At 36.3% G+C, this 27,341-nt stretch overlaps 1 protein-coding gene across 2 annotated transcripts in view; it reads right to left on the minus strand.

The window, feature by feature from the left end:
- The window catches only part of Gphn (gephyrin), a 392,152-nt gene that overhangs the window by 62,970 nt on the left and 301,841 nt on the right, over window positions 1-27,341 (minus strand). For both annotated transcript variants that reach the window (XM_042691808.1, XM_042691809.1), the window contains 4 exons: window positions 26,872-27,009; window positions 15,076-15,168; window positions 3,406-3,461; window positions 543-662 (listed from right to left, as the gene is read on the minus strand). In XM_042691808.1, coding sequence (XP_042547742.1) covers window positions 543-662; window positions 3,406-3,461; window positions 15,076-15,168; window positions 26,872-27,009 — 407 coding nt within the window. The remainder of the gene's footprint in view (window positions 1-542; window positions 663-3,405; window positions 3,462-15,075; window positions 15,169-26,871; window positions 27,010-27,341) is intronic.

The raw sequence follows: 27,341 nt of genomic DNA on the forward strand, positions 1-27,341 counted from the left end.
GGCACTGTCTCTGAGCCTCTCTAAGCTCAAGGATAATGCTCCACCCCTTGAGCTACAGCACCACTTTCAGCTTTTTCTGAGTAGTTTATTGGAGATAAGAGTCTCATGGACTTTCCTGCCTGGGCTGGCTTTGAACCTCGATCTTCAGATCTCAGCCTCCTGAGTAGCTAGGATTACAAGTAGGAGCCACCAGTGCCCAGCTAACCTTCATACTTTATAAAAAGCTAGTGTCAGTAACAAACTTCTCAGCTAGAAGATATATAATTATTAATATTGTTCTTCTGTTGTGAGGTAGTTTCTTTGTTTACACAGGAATTTCTGTGTTAAACATGTTTCAAATTCCATTATGATAACAGCCCCCAAACCCTTCTTCCAAACCCTTCAAGCCTAATGCAATTTCTTATTTATCCACATATTTCTTACATATTATGGTAATGTAAGACCCAAACATAATTAAAAAAAAAAACACCTCAGGTCATCTCATAAACACTGTGGAAATCATGGACTTGCAATACTGCCATAGGAACCTGGTGGTGACATACATCATCTGATTCCCTGATAAGTTCAGTATCTTCCACTTGCACTACTGCATCAGCACCGCAGGGGATTGGAGCACCTGTTGTAACACGCATGACTTGTCCTGGCATTACTGTCTGAGTTGGCTGGAAGAAAAACACAAAAGAAACAGTTGAGTATTCCTATATCTGGAGGGGTTGTAGCAGTTTTGTAAACAATGAAAGAATCTTATGGTTTTACTCATTCTGGCCTAATGTAATAGACACTAACTGATAATTAGGTGTAATCACACCCAAGAGGTGTCAATTTGATTTAAGCTGATTTTGTTTGTAAGAAAATGAGTTATCAGATGTCTTTCCAAGTGCCTTGTTTTGATGAACTGTCACTTTTATTTACCCTACTTGCCCTTCACTAAAATAATATAAATTTTCTTATGTAAAGTGATTTAGGAGTATGTTAGGAAAAATGGTAGAACATAGGATATTGTGAGTGACAAATATAGAAACAGTATTTTATGTAATTTACTGATGTTTTGAAGTTTGATAAAATCAGCATTTTATTAGCTAAAATTCTGTTTAAAAAAAGCAAACTAGAAAAGTTATCTTAATTACTGGTCTTGAAAATCTTTAAAAAACTTATTAGGTCAATGATCCATTAATAACAAATGTCTAACAAATGTAATTAAATCATTAAAAAGTAACCTGGTTTTATAATGACATGGATTAAACACTAATTTTGAAATAGAAAAAGAAGATATTCATAATCAATGTTCTTGTACAGATGATATATGAGACAGGATCTACCCTGTTAACTTCTACAATGAAGAAAACATATTTATGTAAGATTCATGTAGTAAATTTGGTTGGGCCTCAGAAGAGTTACTTGTTAGGACCATAATTTAGAGTTGGAAAAAGGAATGCTTTAAATTCTCCCTACAAGAAAAATCCAATACAGTATTAATTTCCACATAGAAGACACATTTTCAAAGATGTCTACTAAATATTAAAAATGTTAAGTCATGAATTACTTAATACTATTGAACTATTGCTTAAATGGGGAAATTGGTCATCATCTTTGTGTGTGTGTGTGTGTGTGTTCCTGAGGCTTGAACACAAAGCTTGTTTTTTCAAGGCATTGTTCCACTTGAACCACAATTCTACTTCTAGTGTTTTCACAGTTAATTGGGGATAAGAATCTCATAGACTTTCATGACTGGGCTGGCTTTGAATTGCAATCCTCAGATCTCAGCTTCCTGAGTAGTGAGGACTATAGGCACAGGGCACCTATGCCCAACTAGTCATTTTTTCTTTCCTTCTTGCCTTCCTTTCTTCTTTGCCCTACTCTTGCCTTTCTTCTCCTTTCTTCCTCCTCCTAGTCCTCCTGCCACCCTCATAGTCCTAGGGGTATGAATTTAGGACTTGGTGGGCAGGTGCCCTATGATTGAGCCATGCTTCCAGCTCTTTTTGCTTTAGTTAGTGTCTCCCATTTTTTGCCTGGTCTAGCATGAACTAATTATTCTTATTTATGCCTCTGGCATAGCTTGAATGTACCATAATACCTAACTTACTGATTAAGATAGGGAGGGGAGGTCTTGCTAACTTCTAACTTCTTTTGCTGCATGGGCTTGAATTATGATTGTCCTGATCTGTTTCCCAAACAGTTGGTCCTACTGGCATGAGCCCCTGGGCCTACCTACTGGCTTTTTTTGATAATACATTCTAAATGGCAGGCAAAGGATTCTGATCAGCTATCATTACAGATAATTCAATGTTAAAAATACTAGATATATAAGAACATTTATATAGCCACTTAAAAGTAGACAATACACACTGTAAATGAATGGAGTCCACTGAAATGATACATTAAAATGATTTGTGAAATATTTCCCTTAGTTTGTTAAAGTTAATAGTTACCTATTATTTATTTTATATTTTATTTTACATTAAATTGTCATTTTATTTGGTGGCACTAAGGGATTGAAGTTAGGGTGTTTTGCTTGTTATGTTGGTGTTCTACCACTTGAATCATGCCTTAAGTTTTTTTGTTCCTGTGATTTTTTTTTTTGCCTAGGTCAGTCTTATTTGGTTATCATCTTAACTCCACTCTCTCACAGCTAGAATTTCACGCAAGAACCACCATGACCAGCTTGTTTCTGAGATAGAGTCTCATTAACTTTTGCTGGGCTGGAATCATAATCCTCCTATCTCTGCCTTCTCAGTAGCTGGGATTACCATCACATGTGACCCAGAAAAATATTTTAACAGAGTTACTATCCTGAGGCATGTCTGTGGCAACATTTTGCCATATATTAATCAATATAGGGTCTTTTTTTTTAAAGTAACCATTTAAAAATTTTTTTTGTTTTTGTCAGTCATGGGGCTTGAACTCTGGGCTTTGGGCATTGTCCTTGCCCTCTTCAGTTCAAGGTGAGTGCTCTACCGCTTGAGCCACAGCATCACTTCCAGGGTCTTTTTTTGGTCAGTCATGGGGTTTGAACTCTGGGTCTGGGCACTGTCCCTCAGCAGTTCAGCTCAAGGCTAGAGCTCTACCGCTTGAACCATAGTGCCACTTCCCAATTTCTACTGGTTTATTGGAGCTAAGAGTCTCATGGACTTTCCTGACTGGGCTGGCTTTGAACTGTGATCCTCAGATCTCAGCCTCCTGAGTAGCTAGGCTTACAGGAGTAAGCCACCAGTGCCTAGTTCAACATAAGTTCTTTAAATTAAGAAATGATTCTTTTGGTTCTCAGGAGAACTATCCATTCATTAACAGGCTTCTAAGTAATCCGTCTATAACATTACTATAACTATGGTGACAAAAATTTAGAATTTCAAGCTCAAAGTATATGATGTAGAAATCTTCAGTTTCTTTGGGGCCTATAAATCTCACCTGTTCACCAGCTTGGGATTCCCCAATGATGAAACGATCTCCTGGGCCATCAGCAGCTATAATATAAAACAGAGCCAAGTATAAGCATCACTATGGACCTGTTGCAAAGAACAAGGACCTAATATTGGGTTTCAAAAATTTTTTTTGAACCAGGAATTTTTTTATTTGAGAAACACACTAAATATCTCCATGGCAAAATAAATACCAAAATACTTTAAAGCAGAAATCCTGTCTTACCAATAGGGAATGCTTTGGCTGTAATAGTGGTTAGGTGGTACTGGGTTTCAAAAATTTTACTCCAATTACTTGGCAAGTTTTCAGAAAGGTGAGATATTGTTTGGAATTCCTGGACTAGACAATCGCTGTTACTGTTTGATATTTAGTATCCAATAACTCTAGTATAGTACAGGTGTTGATAATTGTGTGCTTTCTTGGTGACATTGCAGGTAGATTTCCGGTCACTCCATAATTTTCACACTTGTGCTTTTCTAGTAGGATATTCTTTTTGCCTATCCTAAATATTACCATATCCTAGTGCAAGTATTTGTAATATGTGAGTACACAGCCAATAATATGTTTGTGCATATACCACTATGCATGTCTCTGTGTTTCCACTTTTCTACAGACTTCTTCCTGTCTGTCTTCATGATACTCAATTGAAGTAGGAAGAACATATGATCAGTTCTTCATTCTATAGTTGAAAAATGAATTACACAATAAGCAACTCAGAAAAGCACCTCAAACAAGGATAGGCAGTGCTAAAGTCCAGGCTTTAAATACCCAGCACAGTCAAAACACTTAAAAAAATAATAGATCAGCTGAGTGCCAGTCACTCATGCTGTAGTCCTACCTATTCAGGAGGCTGAGTATGAGGATCATGGCTAGAAGCCAGGCCAAACTGACAAATCCATAATACTCTTACCTTCAATTAACCAGCCAAAAGTCAGAACTGGTACTCAAGTGGTAGAGAACTAGATGTGAGTAAAATAGCCTAGCTAGAGCATAAGACCCCGAGTTAGAGCCACACAGCTGGCACCATAATACATCAGAAACAATGCTGTTTCTGAACTGGAATATAGAAGCAAAAACATTACATTTCTCCCCTTCCCTTGGCCTATGTGCTGTCCTTGAGTTTTTGTGTTCCAGGCTGGTACTTTACTATTTCAGCCACCGTTGTACTTCCAGCTTTTTGGTGGCTCATTGGAGATAAGAGTCTCATGAACTTTCTTTCCTGGGCTGGATTTGAACCATGATCCTCAGATGTCAGCTTTTTGAGTAGTTAGAATTACAGGTGTGAGCTACTGATGCCTAGCTCTTTATGTGTTGTTTACATCTTATATTCTATCTAACTATTCTTAATTTCTAGTGCCGTAGTTGCCTGAAGGTACCAAGATGTCTTATCTTGGTACCTTCAGGCAACTACGGCACTAGAAATTGGGTCTGTGACATGCTACTTCCTCTACTTGTGGTGCATTTTCCTTATCAGTGTCTTCAGATTAAAGACATCTTAGGTTTTAGGACTGAGCTCATGACTTTTAATAAAGTCCTGTTGGATTTGCCTCCCCTCAAGAGTAATCTGCTCCAGTGTAGCTTGGCTTCCAAATGTATTTGCAGTTAATTGTTTACTTGCTTCAAAGGAGTCCTTAGCGTTTACCATATAGCATGTGTTAAATAAATGTACAATATGTGACATACTCAGAATATTCAATAAGTAATAAGCATAGTTCCAAAGATTCTTTTGTATGTACAAATAAAATTACGAACACAAAAGTTCTATATCTGCTATTATTCTATGTATTTTATGCTGATACAAGTACATTTTCTTTGAAACCTGACTCTGCATTTCCATCATAAGAATGTTTAGGCTGAGTTGGGGTTCAAGTGGTAAGAGTATATGCCTAGCAATCACAAGGCCCCTGAGTTTAAACTCCAACACTTTTTTTTTTTTTTTTTTAAAAAAAGAATGTTTAGAGAAACTCCTTTAATATGCAATGTAGATTATGTCATTTTGTCTACCACAGTATCTAGCTCATTGTTAATGATGAGTTCTGGTTAAAAGAAGAGATAATTAAGTCTGAAATTTCAACAATACTTGGGAGCGAAGTTTGCAAACTGCCTTGGACTTATAATACCTTGCAAAACACTAAAAATAATTTCATAAATGTATGTATTTAACCATTTCAACTAGATTATGAGCTCTGTACCAGCTTTATTTATCTTTTGAAATAGTTTGCTATTCAAGTCTTTTCTCTAGTTCTTCCCCCTTTCCCCAAATGACCTCAAGGTTGCCATCAATATTGTGAATACATGCTCATACATCACTGAATGATGAGTACTTATCTAGAGCAAACTAGAAGAAAACCTAGTATTGGGCTTCAGAGAGGTAAATATCTGAAAGAATGCATTAAAAGCAAAGTTATCAGGAAAGGTGCACCATCTGGTGATAGAATCTGGGGATAGAATACCTGCTATCTGATGACATTTTCTACCTTTCCCTGACTTTCCATGTGGTAAATGTGACTATTGCTGGCAAAGGAAGTCTCATCCAAGCATCTATATAGAAGGTCCTTGGTATCAACAAAGGAGTCCTTTTTTCTTTCTCTCTTTCCTTCTTTCTTTGCTAGTCCTGGGGCTTGAACTCAGGGGGCCTGGGCACTGTCCCTGAGCTTCTTTTGCTCAAGGCTAGCATTCTACCTCTTGAGCCACAGTGCCACTTCTGGGTTTTTCTGTTTGTGTGGTACTAAGGTATCAAACCTGAGGTTTCATGCATGGTAGGCAAGCACTCCACCACTAAGCCACATTCCCAGCTCCAGAGGAGTCATTTTTATTATTTACTCTGCAACAGTGTTTCCTAAACTTTAATGTATATCCAATTAATCTGAAGATCATATAAAAACAGTTTCTGACTCATCAGGTCTGAGATCAAGCTTCTGTAGCTGCTGCTGTCCTTAGACCACTATTTTTGAGGAGCAGAACATTAGAAGACCAAGTGATTATTAAAAATTTTGGAATAAAAGGAAACAAGAAATAACTGGTGAATCGTAAACATCTGAATTTGCGAGGAACATCAAAAGGCTTGCCATTTCTTATAAGCAGAAAGCAATCTAACTTGGTGGTATTTATTTTAAATTATTAAGAAAGGTGCTATTTTCGCCCGTAACCCTAGCTACTCAGGAGGCTGAGATCTGAGGATCATGGTTCAAAGCCAGCCCGGGCAAGAAAGTCTGTAAGACTCTTTATCTCCAATAAATCACTAGAAAACCAGAAGTGGCGCTGTGGCTCAAGCAGTAGAGGGCTCGCCTTGAGCTGAAGATCGCAGGGACAGCACCCAGGCCCAGAGTTCAAGCCCCACGACTGACCAAAAAAAAAAAAAAAAAAAAAAAAAAAGAAAGGTGGTATTTTTTTCAAGCTAAGTCTTAAAATCTTGACTGGGAAGGGACAGAAGTGGAGGCATGGTGTATATGAGCCTAAAGCTTGGAAGAAATCAAATAAGCCATACTACACTCTTAGAAAAGATGGATAGATTCTGGGGACTTCTGCAAAGCCTGGAATCTTTCCCTCACTAATTCTAATGAATTTACTAATGAGTTTTCTTTTCTGCTTTTTAACTGCAGAATTTAATTTGAGAAGCAATAAAACCAACATAAATCAAACCCTAGCAACACATGGATTATGTAAACAATTCATATAGGTTAATGCTAGACCTTGAAATTGTTCCTTTTATTTTGTGCAGATGACAAGGTTTGAACTCACATTTGCTTGGCTGCACTGTACAAAATCTGAGCCATACCTCAAGCCCTGCTTTATGCTGGTATTTTGGAGAGTGTCATCAACTTTTCTGCCCAGACTAGCCTCAAACTGCAGTCCTCTGGATCTCAACCTTCTGTATAGTTAAGATTATAGATGTAAGCCATAGGCACCTGGATTTTTTTTCCTGTTTCATTAATGTTCACCTGAGATTAAAGATTTATGGTTATATCATTTGATTTAAAATTGAAACCAGTAGATAGTTACTATACAGAAAATAAGTATCCTCTAACCAATGTCAAAGAAATATCCTTCATTTTCATTTCCCAGCCATATGTGACCTCTTCTTAAGCCTCTTATAACATTATCTAGCTGTTCATTTATTTTAAGCTAAGAATTTCTTTGTATTAGTGCCAAATAAACAGAGGCCTATATATAAATAGCTTTAAAGATACCAGGAAAGTCTTTCACAGAGGGATTAACAATTTGTCTATTGTTTATGAAGGTACAGTAAGAATGGATAGGAATAGGGCAACAGGCATTTTGTTTATGCTAAAATTAGAATTCTAGGAAGGTTTAGGGTGAGGAAGGTGATGAAGGAAGATGATGTGACTGGAGTAAGAGATTCAAACTTATGGCAATCATACTGAAGTATAAGCCAGTTAAACTATTTTGAATTTATACTCTGCTGTCCTTTTTTGTGGGCGGTAGGTAAGAGTATGCTGAATAAGTGAGAAACTATTGTTACTTTTGGGAAAGGAGTACTCATTTCATTAACTACTATATTTTAACTGTTTTGGAATTAGCTAAAGTTAATTATTCTAAATTATCTATCTGCTCATGTAGGTAATATTCTCTGTATCATTGGGCCCTCTTCATCTAAACTAATCTACAGCGGAAGGCAATAATAACAGAATGTTGAGATGAAGAACTGCGACCCTGGAGAGGACTCAAATAAAACATTAAGTCCTAAACCATGAGTATCATTGAAAGACTAAGAACTGATTCTAATTCAGAATGGCTATGTACTATCTACATTAATTTTACTGCAGTTCAATATACTAGATATGGATTAGACCCCATAAAAATATAATAATGGCCAGGCAGCTAGGTAATAGTTTAAAAATTTTAAAAGTTTTCCATAAATATTTAAAATAAATATGTAAAACAAAGACAAAACAAACCTAAAAAATTACCTTTAATCCAGAAACACATAAAAAAAATTATACACTATGACCAGGTAGGCTTCATCCCAGAGACGCAGGGATGGTTTAACATACGTAAGTCAATAAATGTAATCCAACACATCAACAGAGCCAAGGTCAAGAATCACATGATAATCGCCACAGATACAGAAAAAGCCTTTAATAAAATTCAACATTCATTCATGCTAAAAGCTCTGGAGAAAATAGGAATAGAAGGAACATTTCTAAAAACAATAAAAGCCATTTATGACAGACCAATAGCCAATATTATACTTAATGGGGAAAAGCTACAACCAATTCTCCTAAAATCAGGAACAAGGCAAGGATGCCCACTGTCTCCACTCCTCTTCAATATAGTCCTGGAACCGTTAGCCAGGGCAATAAGGCAAGAAAAAGACATTAAAGGGATCCACATAGGGAAAGAAGAAGTTAAACTATCCCTTTTTGCAGACAACATGATACTATACCTTCATGATCCCAAAAACTCCATCCCCAAACTCTTAGAAATCATAAATCACTTCGGAAAAATAGCAGGATACAAAATAAACCCACAAAAATCAGTTGCCTTCCTGTACACTGACAATGTACAAGAAGAGAGGGAAATAAAGGGAGCAACCCCATTCACAATAACCTCCCAAAAAATAAAATATTTTGGAATTAACCTAACCAAAGATGTAAAAGAACTATTTAATGAAAACTATAAAATGTTAAAGAAAGAAATTGCAGAAGACACTAGGAAATGGAAAGACCTCCCATGCTCTTGGATAGGCCGACTTAATATAGTAAAGATGGTAATACTTCCAAAACTCATAAACAAATTCAATGCAATTCCTATTAAAATCCCAATGACGTACATCACTGAAATACAGAAAACAGTCCAAAAATCCATATGGAACAACAAAAGACCTAGAATAGCCAAAACAATTCTAGGGGATAAAGACAATATGGGAGGGCTATCCATGCCGAACTTCAAACTCTACTACAGAGCTATAATCACAAAGACAGCATGGTACTGGCACAAAAACAGACCCGAAGACCAATGGAACAGAATAGAAGATCCAGAAATAAATCCACAGGCCTACAGCCAGCTGATATTCGACAAAGGAGCCAAAGACATACAATGGAAGAAACACAGCCTCTTCAACCGCTGGTGCTGGGAAAACTGGGCAGCCACATGCAGAAAACTAAAAGTGGACCCCAGCCTATCACCATGCACCAACATCAACTCAAAATGGATTAAAGACCTTAACATTAAACCTGAATCTCTGAAACTACTGCAGGACAGAGTAGGAGAGACACTTGAACTAATAGGCACAGGAAGGAACTTCCTGAACAGAGTCCCAGGGTCACAACAAGTTGGAGAGAGACTCGACAAATGGGACTACCTTAAAATAAAAAGCTACTGCACAGCTAAATCTATCGCAACCAAGCTAGAAAGACAACCAACTAATTGGGAAAAAATATTTACCAGCAATATATCAGACAAGGGGTTAACATCCTGTATATACAGGGAACTCAAGAAACTAATCCCTCCCAAACCTAACAAACCAATTACTAAATGGGCAAGGGAACTAAAGAGGGACTTCTCAAATGAAGAAATAAAAATGGCAAAGAAACACATGAGGAAATGTTCATCATCCCTGGTGGTGAAGGAAATGCAAATAAAGACAACCCTGAGATACCACCTTACCCCAGTCAGAATGTCCCACAACCACAAATCAGCCAACGACAAATGCTGGAGGGGATGTGGAGAAAGAGGAACCCTATTACACTGCTGGTGGGAATGTACACTTATACAACCACTTTGGAAAGCAGTCTGGAGGGTCCTTAGACAGCTAAAGATTGACCTCCCTTACGACCCAGTCATACCACTTCTAGGCATCTACCCTGAACAACAGGAACCAATATACAAGGACACGTGCACCTCCATGTTTATTGCAGCACTGTTCACAATAGCTAGGATATGGAAACAACCTAGGTGCCCCACCACAGATGAATGGATCCAAAAATTGTGGTATCTATACACAATGGAATATTATGCAGCCATTAGAAATGACAAAATAATGGCATTTGCAGGGAAATGGATGGAGCTAGAAGGAATCATGTTGAGCGAGGTAAGCCAAGAACGAAGAGACAAACGGTACATGGTCTCCCTCATAAGTGGATGCTAAATCCAAAAGGTTAGATGATACGACAAAACAAACAGGACTTAAGAAACAAAGAACTCCCGCTCATCTGGTTGAACCACTACTAAATATCCTCATGCTGCTGATCACAAATATGGTATATAACATGTGAACACTGTTATATATTACGGACTGTGGTAGACAATTTGCTCCAGGGAAGTTAGAATGAACTTGTGACTTTGAAATTATGTAATCATTTAATCACAATCAAAAAAAAAAAAAAAAAAAGAACCTCGGGGAAGGGAGGGAGGGAGGGGATGGTAGGGGGAAAACAATGGAGGGGGTAACAATGTTCAAGAGGAAGTGTACTCATAACCTCACTCATGTAACTGTAACCCTCTGTATAGTAGCTTTACAATAAAAAAAATTACCTTTACTCAAATGGTCTGGATATTTCTTAATATAGCCTTTCAAAATTGCATGTTACTCATGGATCTCAAAATAATTCAAAACACTCCATTTTCCTAAATGATTCCAAAACAAGTTATGGAGGGAAATGCCTTTCAAACTGAACTTTTCCAAGAAAGTTAAACTTGGGATTGTGAGAGATTTTGGCTTTTGGCCTTCTCAACATCTAGGCAGAAATTGTAAGATAAGATACTCTCACATCTTTATCAGACTGTGTGACTACATCGATTAGCTTGGTCTTGTGAGGGAAAACTAAAAATTCAAAAATATAAAGGATAAAAATAAATTGATTCTTTCTTTAATATGTTACTTTAATTTCATTTTCCTACTTTTGTCTTTTAAATTCTTCTTCCTCTGTTCAGAGTTTAGTCTACAGGACTTCCTATTATTTTTGACATTATCATTTACTTCCTGTGTTCTTTGTATTTTATTCTTTCTTAATTTTGTTAAAATATTGTTTCTACTTATTTTCTTAGTCATTTTATTACTATCTTGATTTTTCAGCCCACATACCTTAAAGAAAGTGATCCTCCAACTGGTTTGGAGTTTTATCCCAAATGTTTCTGAAGGATACTGGCTAATGCTTAGTGATCGAGAGCAAGTTAGCAACCTCTTTACACCTAGAGGGTTAGTAATGATCACGAGTGCCACTGGTTATTACTGGAAGGCCTAAGGTAAAGGCAGAGGAGAAGAAAAAAGGGAGAATAAAGGGAGTGGGGAGAAAGGAACTGAGTAAAGGAAAACAGGTGGAAAGAAGGAGGTACACGAAATAGTGTAGAAAGCTACAACAATTGCCTCAAGGATTTTTTTTTTTTTTTTTTTTAACAAAAACACTGCCTAGGTTTGGGGTTATAGCAATGAAAAGACCAATGAATAGATTTACCTTCAAAGAAATTTTAAAAAGTGCCCTGAATTACTAGTGGTTTATGGTCCTGAATTACAGACAAAGTTGATAAGCTGTAAAGGGAAAAATCCAGCCTAAATTCTAAAACCATATTTCTTTGTTTACTGAGGACTTTTGCTATTTTAATTGTAATATAGAAAATTCATTCCTACTTGTGATGTAGCTATACCCACAAAGATTACCTTGTGTTTTATGTCTCTGACAAATGTTACATATCTTAGAAAACTATCAACACTTTATAGGAAAGAAATGTAAATCAGCAGCTAGCACATCTCTTGGATTTTTAAACAATTTCACGAGAAGTCATTGGAGATTGTTTTTTGAGAAAAAAAAAGCAACATCTTTTGAATCAAAAGAATAAATGAGATTGAGCATATAATTTTACACAAATTTTCTTGAATAGATTCTACAGTAGCAGAAAAGCTCTTTTGTGATATGTAGGCTAATTTTTTGGCAACAAGGAAAACTCAGAACAATACTTTCTTTTTATGGAGTTGCTTTTACCTCTTGTAAAATCACAGAATATCATTCTCTTTGAGAGAAATTCTGCATAAAAATTTATTTTCTCCCTCTCCTATTTTATATTACAAGAATGTAAAAAACAGACTTGCTTGTCATGAGCACTTCAACTACTGTAGCTGTTTGTTCTACTTTGCAAATGAGAATTCTTAGTCATTTTATTATAGTCCTGTATGACTACAAACTATCAGGTCAAAATAGAGTTTAGTTTTTAGATGAAGAATAGAAACAAGAAGAATCAATGAAACTATGAGAAAAATAATTTTCCTTGTAAAACAATATTCATTTTCATAAATACTACAAAAGGAATCAATTTTAGAAGGTAAAATATAGTACTCATTATGAATTGGTTATCTGTATTTGGATTTTGCTTGTTTCAGAAATATTCCTGTCTAATAAGATCAAGCTAAATAAGGCACATTTAAGATAGACATCCTTAGAAAAAATACACTGGTGTAAAAAAAGACACACTAGTACAAATTACAACATAAGGTCATTCTCTCCACTATTTTATTTACACAGAATGAAGGCAATAATTCATATAAATGTTATTCTCCAGCTTTTTTGTTGATTGTTTGACAGAGAGGGTCTTGCTCTACAGCCTAGAGTGGCTTTGAACCTGTGATCCTCCTGTGTTAGCTTCCCAAGTGCTGGGATTATGGGAATGAACTCCATACCCACTTCCAAATTTTCAGAGATGTCTAAGAAAACACATCACAAAAGCAACAATAATAGGGATAGTACTATCATGTGATCATTTAAAAAATTATTGAGTGTTCTTATTTTGTGTGTGCCAGGCAATTGTCTTAAATCTTACAACTCTCTGCTGGAGTAAGTATTGTTATATTGATTGCTATTTTACAGATGAGAAAAATGAGGCTCAAAAACTTTAAGTGGTTTGTTCAAGGTTATAGAAATAAATCTAGTACTAGAACCCATATCCCCTGGGCTTTATTTGAAAGTTCCATACCTAGCCTTAACCCTTTGCTATGCTGCCTCCAATATAAAACAATAAGTAATGGTAGGATAACATGGTAACTAATAAGTGTGCTTAATTTTAAGAAAAGTATTATTTTAATGCTAGATGTGGTTGAAAAATAAAAACAAAAGCTTCATATTACCATTAAAAACAAACTGACCTTTAAGGACATATGTTTATCCTGATTTGAGTGTTATACAATGTATACATGAATTGAGACATTACATGGTATTATCTATCTATCTATCTATCTATCTATCTATCTATCTATCTATCTATCTATCTATCTATCTATCTATCTATCTATCTATCTATCTATCTTTGTACCAATCTTGGGGCTAGAACTCAGGGCCTAAGTACTAGCCTTGAGCTTTTTATGGCTAGTGCTCTACTACTTAAGCCACAGCTTCACTTCTGACTTTTTGTTGGTTAACTGGAGATAAGAGTCTTCCAGACTTTCTTTTCTAGGTTAGCTTTGAACCACAATCCAGAGTAGCTAGATACAGGTGTGAGCCACCAGCATCCAGACAGGATTTTTTTTTTGGTTGGTCGTGGGGCTTGAATCTGGGCTTGGGTGCTGACTCTGAGCAATTCAGCTCAAGGTGAGTGCTCTAGTACTTGAGCCACAGCTCTACTTCTGGTTTTCTGGTGGTTGGTTCTAGTGGTTAGTAAGAGTCTCAGGGACTTTCTGTCTGGGCTGGCTTTGAACCTCAATTCTTAGATCTTAGCCTACTAAATAGTTAGGATTATAGGCGTGAGCCCAGTGTCTGGTTCAGACAGGAAATATTTTTGAAAAATTTAAAATAACCAGGCACAGATGGCTCACACCTGTAATCCTAGCTACGCAGGAGGCTGAGATCTGAGGATCGAAGTTCAAAGCCAGCCTGGGCAGTCCGTGAGAATCTTATCTCCAATAAGCCACTCACAAAACCAGAAGTGGCGCTGTAGCTCAAGTGGTAGAGTGCTCACTTTGAGCTGAGGGATAGCTGCTAGGCTGAGTTCAAGCCCCATGACCAACCAAAAAAAAAGAAAGAAAATGTAAAATACAAGCTTAGACTGAATAATCACTAACAGAATAACAATATAATAGCATATTTTAGTATAACAATATATCACATTTTGAAAATTGCTAAGAATAGATTTCAAATATTCTCATAAGAAATAAGAATGAAAGGTAAAGTACCATAATTAGCTTAATAAAACCACAGCAAAATGTATACTTATTTGTATGGAAAAGCAAAAAAAATCTATGAAAAGTTTCTAAGCAATTTAGTTACATTTTGATCTTGAGTTCTTAAGGTTAGACTGTAGGCAGGCAAATACTATTTAATATTTGCTTTTAAACTTCATGCAATATCAGGCAACTCTGCGGGCATGATCTGCCAGTACCATCTGGGGTTCCAGAGCTTTAAAATATGGCATCTGTGAGAGAATTAGAGGTTTTCACGCTTGCATTCATCAAGCCCTTTACGAATGTCTGAGTTTAAAGCAAGAGAACAGATTGCTTCAATTATTCCCTGTGTTGGGAAACTCTTCATTTCCCCAATCCCCTGCTGGGATCATATAGATGTTTTCAATTAGAAAACATCTGGAAAACTTCCAGACCTGGGCTCTGTCTTGTTATATCATAAGTGTAGGTGCCAAAAGGAGGAAGAAAAAAACTTAGTATGAGTCTGATGGTAGTGAAGAATATTTATTTGTGAAGAAAATTAAAACATTTACCTCGGACAGCATAGCCATCTTTTACTGATGCTGGAAATGGGGGTAGGTTGTCTTTTGCATATACATCTTGAGCAAGGACTCGACCCATTCCATCTGAAAGAAAAGGAAGAAGTGTGAGGGCAGTTGAGTAGGCAAATAGTCATAAAGAACATAGATATGAGTGCTTGTATGGCACAGCTTATAAAGGGCTCAGCCAGACCTCTTGTCCCAAAGAATAGAAGACAGAAAAGATGCATCCTGGTGCTTAAAATAAAAGATTACATACAATCAATGCATGATAGTGCTTACAGAAATTATCCAGAGTAGTTACACTGTCAACCAAGATGCGTTCACAAGATGTGTTATTAATCCTTTAACAACTTAAGTATGATTTTCCTTAAAAGCAAAGCCAAATCTTAAACACTGTCATATTTACTGACCTAGTAATTTCTCTTGTAGAAATTAAGAAAATACATTTATCTTTATCACATGTTTATTTCAGAGTTGGGTACATTACTAAAAAATGAAAAGAGACTCCAGATCAATAATATAAATATTTAAATGACCTATCCTTATGATGAACTATCTTGCAGGTGAAAGTGCTATTTATGAAGAATGTTCATGGACAAAGGAAAAATTTTAAACATATTTTAAAACATGAAAAATTACAGTGTATAATCTTTACTATATTAATATTTACATACCAATAAAAAGACAAAAATGATTTATTTGAAAATTAAAAAATGTATTTGCTTTAAATTTTCTGAATATTAGAATTATGATTTTTATTCTGAGAAAATCAAACCAATACAATAAAAAATAATGGCTTCCACAGAACACTTAAAAGCATATTTTTTCCTTCAAAGAAAGTTGATTTCACAGATTTTTTAGGTAACAAACGACTTACCTACTCTTCAAACTTTAAAATATACAAACTTTTGACTTTATAAAAACCAAGTTGTAATGGTTGAAAAAAGTGTTGTGTTGGGGGAGGGAAGGGATAGTAGACGAAAAACAAAGTAGGAAAGGAGGGGGTAACAATGCTCAACAAGAAATGTACTTATTACCTTACCCGTGTAACTGTAACCCCTCTGTACAGCATTTTTTTAAAAAGTGTTGTGTTGTCCAACAACTGATCTCAGGGCATTTTCTATCAACAGATTTTTTTTTTTAGTAACCATACATTTCCTTTCCAATACTAAATGAATTCTGGACACTTCAGTATATTATAGCATTTCAAATGAGATCACACATGGCTGGTAGCATGACTTAATCTTAGCAATGGGTACATACTCATTCATGCATGCACACATGTGCACACATGCACTATCCTTAGTCATGAACCTCTTGAAAACAACTCCATCTGTGGCACAGCAGTAGTAGAATGAGATCACATGAGAATATGACACAAATGTTAACAGTATGTCACAGCCTGAGAACTCTGCTTTAGCACCTTTAAGATCATTGCCTTTATGGAAATGAGTGGGGAGCCTTGTTTCTGATGTCAGAGGCTGGTATTCAGTTAGTAAGAGAAGCTGAGAAGCTCTTGGCAGTGAAAGACACTAGTCTGCATAGCACTAAATGGCCATCATCTATCTATCTATCTATCTATCTATCTATCTATCTATCTATCTATCTATCTATCTATCTATCTATCTCTCTATCTATCTATAATTTAAAAGTTTTCATATTATTTTTGTCTGGCAGAGATCTCTCTTGTTTTAAGCTCGATTATTTGTAGACATTCCTCAATTTGTGTTACATATACTTTAAAGAAAGATTTTTATTAGTATATATTACTTGTATAAGGGGGTTTCATTGTGACATATCTACACATGCATACACACACACCCATTATATCATTCTTCCTCAATTCTCCCCCTCTCTTAAAACAATTTCAACATTTACCCTAATTCACACTCTTAATTACTCCCCACTTGCTGGTACCTGTGCCAGTATAGAGCTTATTTCATTTTCCTATAATTCACTTTTTTTCTTTTTTAATATATTAACTGTACAAGGAAGTTTCACCATGGTATTGCACACATAAATATACTATAACTTAATAAGATTAACCTCTCTTTATATGTCTTCCCTCCCCACTCATTGTTCATCAGTTTTCAGTGTGATTCCTTATCATCCTTACACAAATAAACAATGCATTTCAATATTATCCATCCTCTTTCCCTTCCCACTTCCCATTGCTTCCCCCACATGATGTTCTCTAGTTCCATCCTCTTTCCTAAAAATCACTTGATTTTTCTTTATATGTGTGTGTGTGTATGTGTATGTGTGCGTGCATTTATTTACTTATTTATTTTTTGTCGGCCGTGGGGCTTGAACTCTGAGCTTGGGTGCTGTCCTTGCACTCTTCAGCTAAAGGTGAGCGCTTTACCGCTTGAGCCACAGCACCACTTCCGGTTTTCTAGTGGTTTATTGGAGATAAGAGTCTCGAGGACTTTCTTGCACAGGCTGGCTTTGAACCACAATCCTCAGATCTCAGCCTCCTGAGAGGTGTTGGTGTGTGCGTGTGTGTGTTTATTATCAAGGTAATGTACCTCCAGAGGGGTTACAGTTGCTAGTTCCATCCTCTTTCCTAAAAACCATTTCATTTTTCTGTATACACACACACACACACATTTGTTGTCAAGGTGATGTACCTCTAGAAGGGTTATAGTTGTATAAATAAGGTAATAAGTACACTTCTTGTCAAACTTGTTTTTTTATGGCTGTATAATATTCCATGATATATATGTACTGCATTTTCTTTATCTAGTCAGTGTTAGCTGGACACATAATCAATAGAAAAATAAAAACCTTCCATTCATAAACAGCAGCTAAATGATCTCATGACCATTAAATCAGCACTGCAGAAGATATTTGAAGAAATCCTACACACATACGACAAATGAAAACAGAACAATACAGGACAGAATAAATCTCACTAACTGAATAAGTTAGTAAAGGAGGAATAGGAAACAAGTAAATTTCATAAAGCAACAAAAGGATAGGAAATATGACATACCTTCCAATATTAACACTGAAAATTAATGGTTTCAACCCTTTCATCAAAAGACATAAAACAGCAAACTGGATTAAAAAAAGCAAGATCCAACCATTTCTTGCCTAAAAGAAACACGTATTATTGACAAAGACAAATACAGGCTGAGGACGAAGGATGAAAAAAAGATTTTCTAAGCAAATGGACCCTGAAGACAGGCAGGAATAGCTGTACTTATGTAAGATAAAAACAGGCTTAAAAAAAAAAAAACTAGTCAAGAAAGATAAAGGTCACTTCATATTAAAAGTGGAACAATCTATCAAGAAGAAATAAAAGTTGTTAACATATATGCACCAAATATTGGGGCTCAGGATCTGGGAAGGTGGCTTAGTGGTAGATCGCTTGCCTTGCATGCATGAGGCCCTGGGTTCGATTCCCCAGCACCACATAAGCAAAAAGAAAAAAAGCCAGAAGTGGTGCTGTGGCTCAAGTGGTAGAGCGTTAGCCTTGAGCTGAATTGCTGAGGGACAGCGCCCAGGCCCAGAGTTCAGGCCCCACAACCGGACCCAAAACAACAACAACAACAACAACAACAAATATTGGGACTCTCAAGTTTATTTAACAAATATTTCTGGACTTAGAATGACTGCTCAATAATAGTGGGAGACATTGCAACATATCATCATTTTAGTGTGTGGAATATTAAGGCAAAACAGTTAAAAAATATCTTTTTTTTTTTTTTTGCCAGTCCTGGGGCTTGAACTCTGGATCTGGGCACTGTCCCTGAGCTCCTTTTGCTCAAGGGTAGCACTCTACCACTTGAGGTGCAGCGCCACTTCTGGCTTTTTCTATTTATGTGGACTAAGGAATTGAACCCAGGGCTTCATGCATGCTCGGCAAGCACTGTATCACTAAGCCACATTCCTAGCCCTCTAAAATGTTTTTAAAGTCCTAGAAAATGCTTAAATTGTCATTGTTCGTTTTAGTGTTTAATGATCAACTAATAAAATTAATTAATTAATTGCAATACTCAGGTCAAATGAGTGTCACTGATGAATGAGTGTCATACTAAGTCCAAGATGAGAATTTTCCTGTCAGGATTTGGTATAAACAAACAAAAAAGTCAAAATGGTCATTCTGTAACTTCAATCTGTACTTTTTAAATGATAATCTCTTAAATAGCTGTCCTGTAAATTGTCCCATGTTTCAATGTGCACTTAATTCTTATAACTTTTATAATTTTGGGTCATGAAGTCTGGTACTCTAAAAATTTCCCAACTTCTCCCACACTGATTGATCTTGTTAGGATATTACTGTGATTATTAAAAAAAAGGAGAGATCTCTTTTTGGGAATTCCCATAATTGCAGGAAGAAGGGATTCTGATGCTATTTCTTCTTAAATAATTTGTTTTCTTTCCATTTTAAATGCAAAATGCTTTATTGTTTATGCTCTGAAACCAACTCAATTAATAGAAATTATGGCACTTCAAAAGAAATATGAAAAGATTGTTAAATATACTATATTAAATGATACATGTATATTGAAAATTTGAAAACATAAAAGGTACTTACAAAGAATGGAAAAAGTAAGTAACATTTTTAAAGACTGTATATTGTATGTGTGTATGCTAGTACCAGGGGCTCGAACTCAGAGTCTTACATACTCACTTTTCTTGCTCATTGCTAGTACTGATCTATCACTTGAGACATGCCTCCAAGCTCTGCTATTTTGCTGGTTAATTGGAGATAAAGTCTGATAGACTTTTCTGCCTGGGCTAGTTTTGAACCATGATCCTCCAGGTCTCAGCTTCTTGAATAACTATGATTGTAAACGTGAGCACCAGTGGTTCATTTCTATAAGCATAGATATATTCAATAAAAGCTGTGTGCATCAACTTTAAAAAGCTTATTGAAAAATTAATTCAGTTACATTTACTTTTCTGAGACAGGGTCTTGCTATGTAGCATAGGCTGGCTTCAACTTCATATATAGCTCAGACTGGCCTTGAACTCACAATCTCCCTGCCTTGCCTCCTAAGTCCTGGGATGACAGCTCTGGGCCACTACAAACAACTTCCCCTCATTATTTTAAATGTGAACTAAGTTCCATCAAATTTGGTTAAAGTAAGATAAATTTATAATGTTTTTTGTTTAAAAAGAGGATATATGTATGTGTACTATATATATATATGTTATATATATATATATTACACACACATATACATAAAGGTATACATTGAAGGGAGTCTACCTAGTTGTGATGCAGTATAATTAGGCTTTGGATTCATATCCAAATAAATTAATTCACTTAAAAACCCTCTTTATATAAGGGGGTAAAAGTACAGTTATGGTATTCACCATAGTGAGGGGAAAACAACCTGAGGTACCTATTACAGAGCATTTATTGGAAATACAATTTTTTAAAATTGTAAAAATACTGTACAGAGGGGTTACAGTACATGAGTAAGGTAATGTGTACATTTCCTATCAAGCATTGTTACCCGCCTCCTTTGTTTTTCCCCTCCTATTCCTTCCCTCCCCACCTCCCCAACTCCACCCCCCAAAGTTGTAAGGTTCATTTTCAACATAGTGTCTTGTATGTCTCATTGTTACAATGGGCCAACATTCTTGTTTCAGCATTTTGTTATTTCACTTCTCCTCCTCAAATTAGAAAAAAGTATATAAAAGATGCAGGGCACCAGAATAATACCATGGGACAAGAACATACAAAAGAAACAAGAAATCATATAGTATATTAAAGATGACAGCGACCAAGAAAAAAAACTTTTGTGTCCCTTATCTTGGGGTTCATTTTGCTTAGCATCATCTTATATGGTCATATATACATAGCTTTTGACCTCTTCTGCTTGTCTGGTAAGATTCTCCTAGACGTATACTAGTTATTGCAAATAAGGGAAACCATGAGACCTTTGTTTCTTTAGGTCTGGCTTACTTCGCTTAATATAATTTTTTTCCAAGTCTTTCCATTTCCTAACAAATGGGGCAGTGTCATTCTTTCTGATGGCATTGAATTCCATTACACTCATTCCCCCCCCCCCCCCCCGCCCACACCACATTTTCTTGATCCATTATGGAAATACAATTTTTGAATATAAAGAAGTTCACACTTATTTATAGGTATGATATTATACACATACGTGTGTACACACACACATACAGAGTTCACAAACACATATACAGGAGTCCTTTTTTTTTTTTTTGTCAGTCATGGGGCTTGAACTCTGGGCCTGGGTGCTGTCCTTCAGCTCTTCAGCTCAAAGCAAGCGCTCTACCACTTGAGCCACAGCGCTACTTCTGGTTTTCTGAGTGGTTTATTGGGGATAAGAGTTTCATGGAGTTTCTTGCCTGGGCTGGCTTTGAACCACAATCCTCAGATCTCAGCTTCCTGAGTAGCTAGGATTATAGGTGTGAACGACTGGTGCCCAGTCATTAGTCCTTTATTATTTCTAGTTTTTCTTCATTGTTTCAATTATCCCCCAAACAACTATGGGCTGACGTCTAGTAATAAACAATTGAAAAGTTTAAAATTGTGTACCGTTGTGAGTAGCATGAAGAAATACACTACTTTATTCTGTCCCATGACACAAATCATACCTTTTTCTAGAGTATCCACACTATATGCACTACCAGCCCATTAATCATCTGACAGATACTTTGGCAAATCAGATTAACTACCAGATTAACTACAAAGGCAATGCAATGCTAGTACTCAAGTAACACTCATTTTCTTAATATTAACCCCAAAGTAAAAGTACTAAGGCAAAGGAGACATCAGGCATAACACATAAACCTCTGGTACTATGTGGTAATACTGAAGGGCCTATATAATACTGGGTTCAGTATTATCAGCAGCACCCTTTGGAGGGTCCTTAAAACATATTTTCTATGGATTACAATGGACTACTGTAAAAAAGTTGGTTAAAGAAATGTAGACAGAAGTATAAATTTAATGATGTACTAAGATGCAGAAATAGAATATGAGATATACATATGTTAGAGATGTAATGAGGATATATGTAATTTGTTCAGTTACATAATTAGTAAAAGGTAACTTTTAGTCCCTCAGCTGGTAAAAGGCAGAGCAAGGTAAGGAGTATCTGATGGTAAAATGCTTTCAAGTAAATCTTGCTCTCTTCTTCCTTATTCTCTGCTTCCTTAGCTACTGAACAATGAGGAGGAGTTAATGAACTCCTAGCATGATTTGTAAACCACCTTAGTGAGGACAGTTTGAATGAAATCAGGAGAGGAGAATCTCTGCTACAGATAACTGTCAATATTTAGGCAGCTAGCAAGCTAGAAGTCAGAAATAGGAACATGTGTTCGTGATGTGGTCAGTATGCTAAAAGAGATGTTTCATCCTTTCCAATTCAGTTCAATAGGAAAGCTCAGTTTCCTCAGCTAGACCTGTTGAAGCTTTCTGCAGGAAAAAAAAAAAAAAAAGAAATCCAAGTCAGAGATGCTGAAGTTGTTAATCATGTAATTTTTTTTTTTTTTTTTGCTAGTCCTGGGGCTTGAACTCAGGGTCTGGGTACTGTCCCTGAGCATTTTTTTACTCAAGGCTAGTACTCTACCACTTGAGCCACAGCACCACTTCTGGCTTTTTCTGTTTATGTGGTACTGAGGAATTGAATCCAGGGCTTCATGCATACTAGGCAAGCACTCTACCACTAAGCCAAATTGCCAGCCATAATCATGTAATTTTGAACAAGAAAGCTAGTGATTGTAGTCTAAGACAAAGTTCCCAAGACACTAGAATCTTTTCTTTTGGCACTTTGTAATTTTTTCATTGTTAACTGAAAGAAAAGGGCAATTTCAGGGAATAATGCCAGAATATTGTTTGTTTTATACTTGCTAGTGCTATACCAAGTATGAAGGTGTAATTTATTCATGTCATTACATTTATCAGTAATAACAATGAATCATAAATGGTAGTCATACAAATATCATTCACTATGTCTGGTGTGTTAGTTTTAAATAGCTATGACAAAATAGCTGAGAGAATAAAAGGAAGAAATATTTATTTCAGCTCATAGTTTTAGAGGTTTCAGTCCATGGTCAGCCAGACAAATTATTTCTGGTTTGTTATTTGGTGAAAGATTATGGCAGAGGGGCAAGGAGGAAGAAAGTTATTTATCTGATGGTACAAATAGGGAACAGGAAGAGGTCAAGGTATAGCCCCAAGGACACAGTGGCTTACTTCCTTCAACTATACTGTACCAGGTAAAGTTTCCAGCACCTCCCCAAATAGCTCCTAGCTGGACTAACCCCTCAACACATAGCCTGCCTCTCTCTCTCTCTCTCTCTCTCTCTCTCTCTCTCTCTCTTTCTCCCCTCCTCTCTCCCTCACTGTACTATATATCCAAATCATAACACCAGTTATCCCGCTCTGAAGAAGCCAAAAGAAAGCTGTTTATGTCAACAGAGTATTTGGTCCTTAAAAGTCTCACTTGGAAACAGAGGTTAAAAATAGCAGATATGTGAAAGGGTAGACCAAAGACAAAAGAAAACTACTGTCTTTTGAAGTAGCTTATATCTGCAATTCTAGCTACTCAAGAAGATCATAGTGTGAAGTTATCCTGAGCAAAAAGTCTGTGAGTGTACATCTCAACCATTTGAAAAGTTGGGCACATGTCTGTAATCCTAGCTATGCAGGAGGTGTAAATAAGATGATCACAGTACTGGACAGCTTAGGCAAAAACTTCAAACCCTATCTAAAAAAAAAAAAAGTAACTAAAGGAAAAACACTGCTCCTAGAAAGCATGAGGCCCTTTTAAGTAAAACATATGCCCCTAGCCATCACAGCGCCTTTTAAAGAAAATATAACTTCTTCCATTATTACTTGTATATTCCTTTCCTCCTTGTTTTCATATCCTGAGAGTAGCTCAGTCATGAAAATCAGCTTTTTCTGTTAAGATGTATCTTGCTATAACTATCCAATCACAGGGGAGTAACAAATTGTCTGTCTTTTCCAAGGTTAGCCTGCCACTCAAGCATAGTTACAGTCACATCAAATCCATACACTGTCTTAAAGGCAAGTGAGAAGTGTGGGCTTATCCTGAGGTTAGAATTACCAGTTTGCTGCCAGGGACATTTAGCTTACCTTTTGGTTGTGTCTTTGGCCTCTTCTCCCTTGTGAGGAGCTGGGGTTGGAGCTGTGAATTATTTTCTACCCCATCTTTCTGTTTCTTTGTCCTTTTCAGCTGTCCTATCACTACTTTCCTGATGCTCTCTCTTTCTTCATTTTGAATCTAGTCTCTCCTTTTGCTACCATGATCTTATTTGCAGAGCCCTAAGAGGATAGATAGTTCTACTCCCTTTTTGCCACATGTCCAAGTAAAGAAAACATTGAAAAATGCAGTGATAACTTGTTTCTAACCTTTTTTTCTTCTGGAGAGAACTCCTTTTTTCAGTAAGAGAATTGCAGGTCATATTTAACTTGTGACAATTCATAGTGACCCACCCTTACAGCACTCTACTTTTCTTTCTTTTTTTTTGGTTGGTTGTGGGGCCTGAACTCTGGGCCTGGGTGCTGTCCCTCAGCATTTCATCACAAGGCTAGTGCTCTACCACTTTAGCCACAGCACCACTTCTGGCTTTTTCTGCTGATGTGGTACTGAAGAATCAAACGCAGGGCCTCATGCATGCAAGGCAAGTACTCTACCACTGAGCCACCTTCCCAGCCCAGCACTCTACTTTTCAATGCACGATACGTCACAAACAAATGCCAGTCTGTGTTATTATAAAGCATATGAACATGAGGGAAAAGATAGTTAAATCAGTTAGGAAAAGATAGCAGACACAAGGGAAGTCCTCATAGAGAAGAGGCTCTTAAGATTCATCTTAAGAATTTATTAATTAGTCAGAGAAATAAGATAAAGCCTCAAGCATAACCAAAATGTTTAGAGGTATGGTTATCAACATAATCTAAGTCTTAGAGGTAAGAAACACAGCACATCAGGTTTGTGGAGAAGAAAGTTTTGATGGTAAAAGAGTAAGAGAAGAAAGTATAAAAAGGATTATGTCAAGGAGTTTGGTTTTATCTTGGGCTATGCTCACCTTCACTGTTCTGAAGAATTGTAGTAGGAGTGTTAATAACAAATTTGCATCTGAACAGATTACTTTGACATCTAATCAGATAATTGATTGGGAAGATGTTAATTGGAGCACATATAATAATCCAGGAAGTAAATTCCAAAGACCTAAACAAAAACAATAGTAGTTGGGATGGAGATCGAGAGATAGGTTCAAGAGGATGTAGAATAAACAGGTATTGTAGAAGTTGAGAAAGCTTAGTATTTCTCATGTTAAATTTATTGGCATCAGATATGTAATTTACACAACATATGATTTTTTTAGCTCTTACAAAGTCTGGACAATTTCATAGATTTTAAAATCACTCAATAATTGGTAAGCGGTATTAGAAACCACTAACATGCAAAAGGCCATGTACAGTGCACATACAAGATATGAAAATAGGCATAGTGGAAAACCCTAAATAAAGCCTAATTCAAGGAACTGACAAATAAGGCAAGTCTGAGAAAGAGCCAGTAAAGGAGATGAGAATATTGTTTAGTTACATTTCTTGGCACTGACTATGATTCATAGGCAGCTGTTTTATTATAAAAAATATGTCTTAATGCAGTAACTATCTTAGTAGATGCTTAACCAACATTTGTTGAACAAATTGAATTATGCTTTTTATTTTTATTTTTTTGTCAGTTGTTGGGCTTGAACTCAGGGCCTGTGTGCTGTCCCTGAACTCTTTTTCTGAAGGCTAGTGTTCTACCACTTTGAGCCACAGCACTATTTCCAGTTTTCTGGTGGTTAATTGGAGATAAGGGTCTCATGGACTTTTCTGCTTAGGCTGGTTTCAAACCTCAGATCTCAGCCTCCTGAGTAGCTAGGATTATATGCATAAGCCACCAGTGCCTGGCATGTTTTCTATATGATGTTTTTGAAGTAATTAAAGTGCTTATGTGTTCTCTGTTGCATTAAAAATTGAGTTTATCCAATTCAAAGGTTGAATTCAAACCTCATTATTATTTTTCATAATCACGGTGGAAACACTTGAGAAAGAAGTTAACCATCCATGAAGAGTTTGCTTACTTACGAGTGACAACTGCTCTGATGAACAAATGAAGAGGAAATACCCATCAAAGGAAAAGAGAATACATCTGACAGCATTTTTCTCCTGCAGGAAAAATGAAATGGCCATTCCCAAATCCCTTTTAAATGTGACTTAAGTTTGATTTTTCTTAGGACAAATGTTAAAGAAAACTGTTAAAAGACAATAGGGATAATTAATTTACTCCTATGATAGGTGAACTATTTTTAAAGAAATTTAACAATAATCAAGTAATGATATTTAGCAAGTTGAAACATTTTATGTGGAACCATTGTAAATCAGGAACTGTCTGTAGGTTTTCTATACCAGGTCAGTGTGGTTACAAAACAGTTACTGCTCACTTCTGGCAGAAAGTCATCAGATAGACTCAGCTATCATTCCCTCCCTTAGTGGTGAGTAAGAAAATGTTACTCATTTCAGGCTAGAGTATTGCTATTTTGAATATAAAACTGCTCTTTTTCCTCATTTTTTTAATTGAAAAGGAATTTTGTCCGTGCTATATTCTGTACTGCTAAGGTTGATATAATTGAGAAGAAAAATCCCCAAAAGTATTTACTTGTTATGACAATAGCAAATCATCTTTCTCATTCAATAAAACTGTACCTTTATGTTGTATGAATCTTACTTAGAAAATGAAGAAAAGAAAGGATAACAGGTAAAATATATAGTACCTCGGTAATTGATGATTTCTGTCCCAAGCACCGGCGTCATCTCCAGGACTGTAATAAAGGCTTTGTCCATAGATGTCAGAGGAAAAGGAGACATCCGGTGTCTTCTAGCTACCTTGGTGATATCCACAGCACTGTGGCCTAAACAGGAAGATAGTTAACTGAGAATATGACGAACACTGGTTAACAAGTATTTACTAAGTAAGGGCTTTTAACATCCAATTTCAAGTGCCCTCGTAAAATGTTATTTTTTCCTGCTCTGAATACATAGCCATGCTATACATACATACATACATACATACATCTCTCTCTCTCTCTCTATATATATATATATTTGCCTAGATCACAGAGCAAGTAAGCAAAGAGCTAAGATACAAACCTAAGATAATCTTGCTTTCACAGTTTGTGGCTTCAACCACAAACTGGACCATGCTACTCTCTGCTTACAACTCTGCAGACATTCCATTTCACTT

This window comes from Dipodomys spectabilis, unplaced genomic scaffold (assembly GCF_019054845.1).
Source record: "Dipodomys spectabilis isolate Male_0828 unplaced genomic scaffold, ASM1905484v1 ptg000146l, whole genome shotgun sequence".
Taxonomy (NCBI): domain Eukaryota; kingdom Metazoa; phylum Chordata; class Mammalia; order Rodentia; family Heteromyidae; genus Dipodomys; species Dipodomys spectabilis.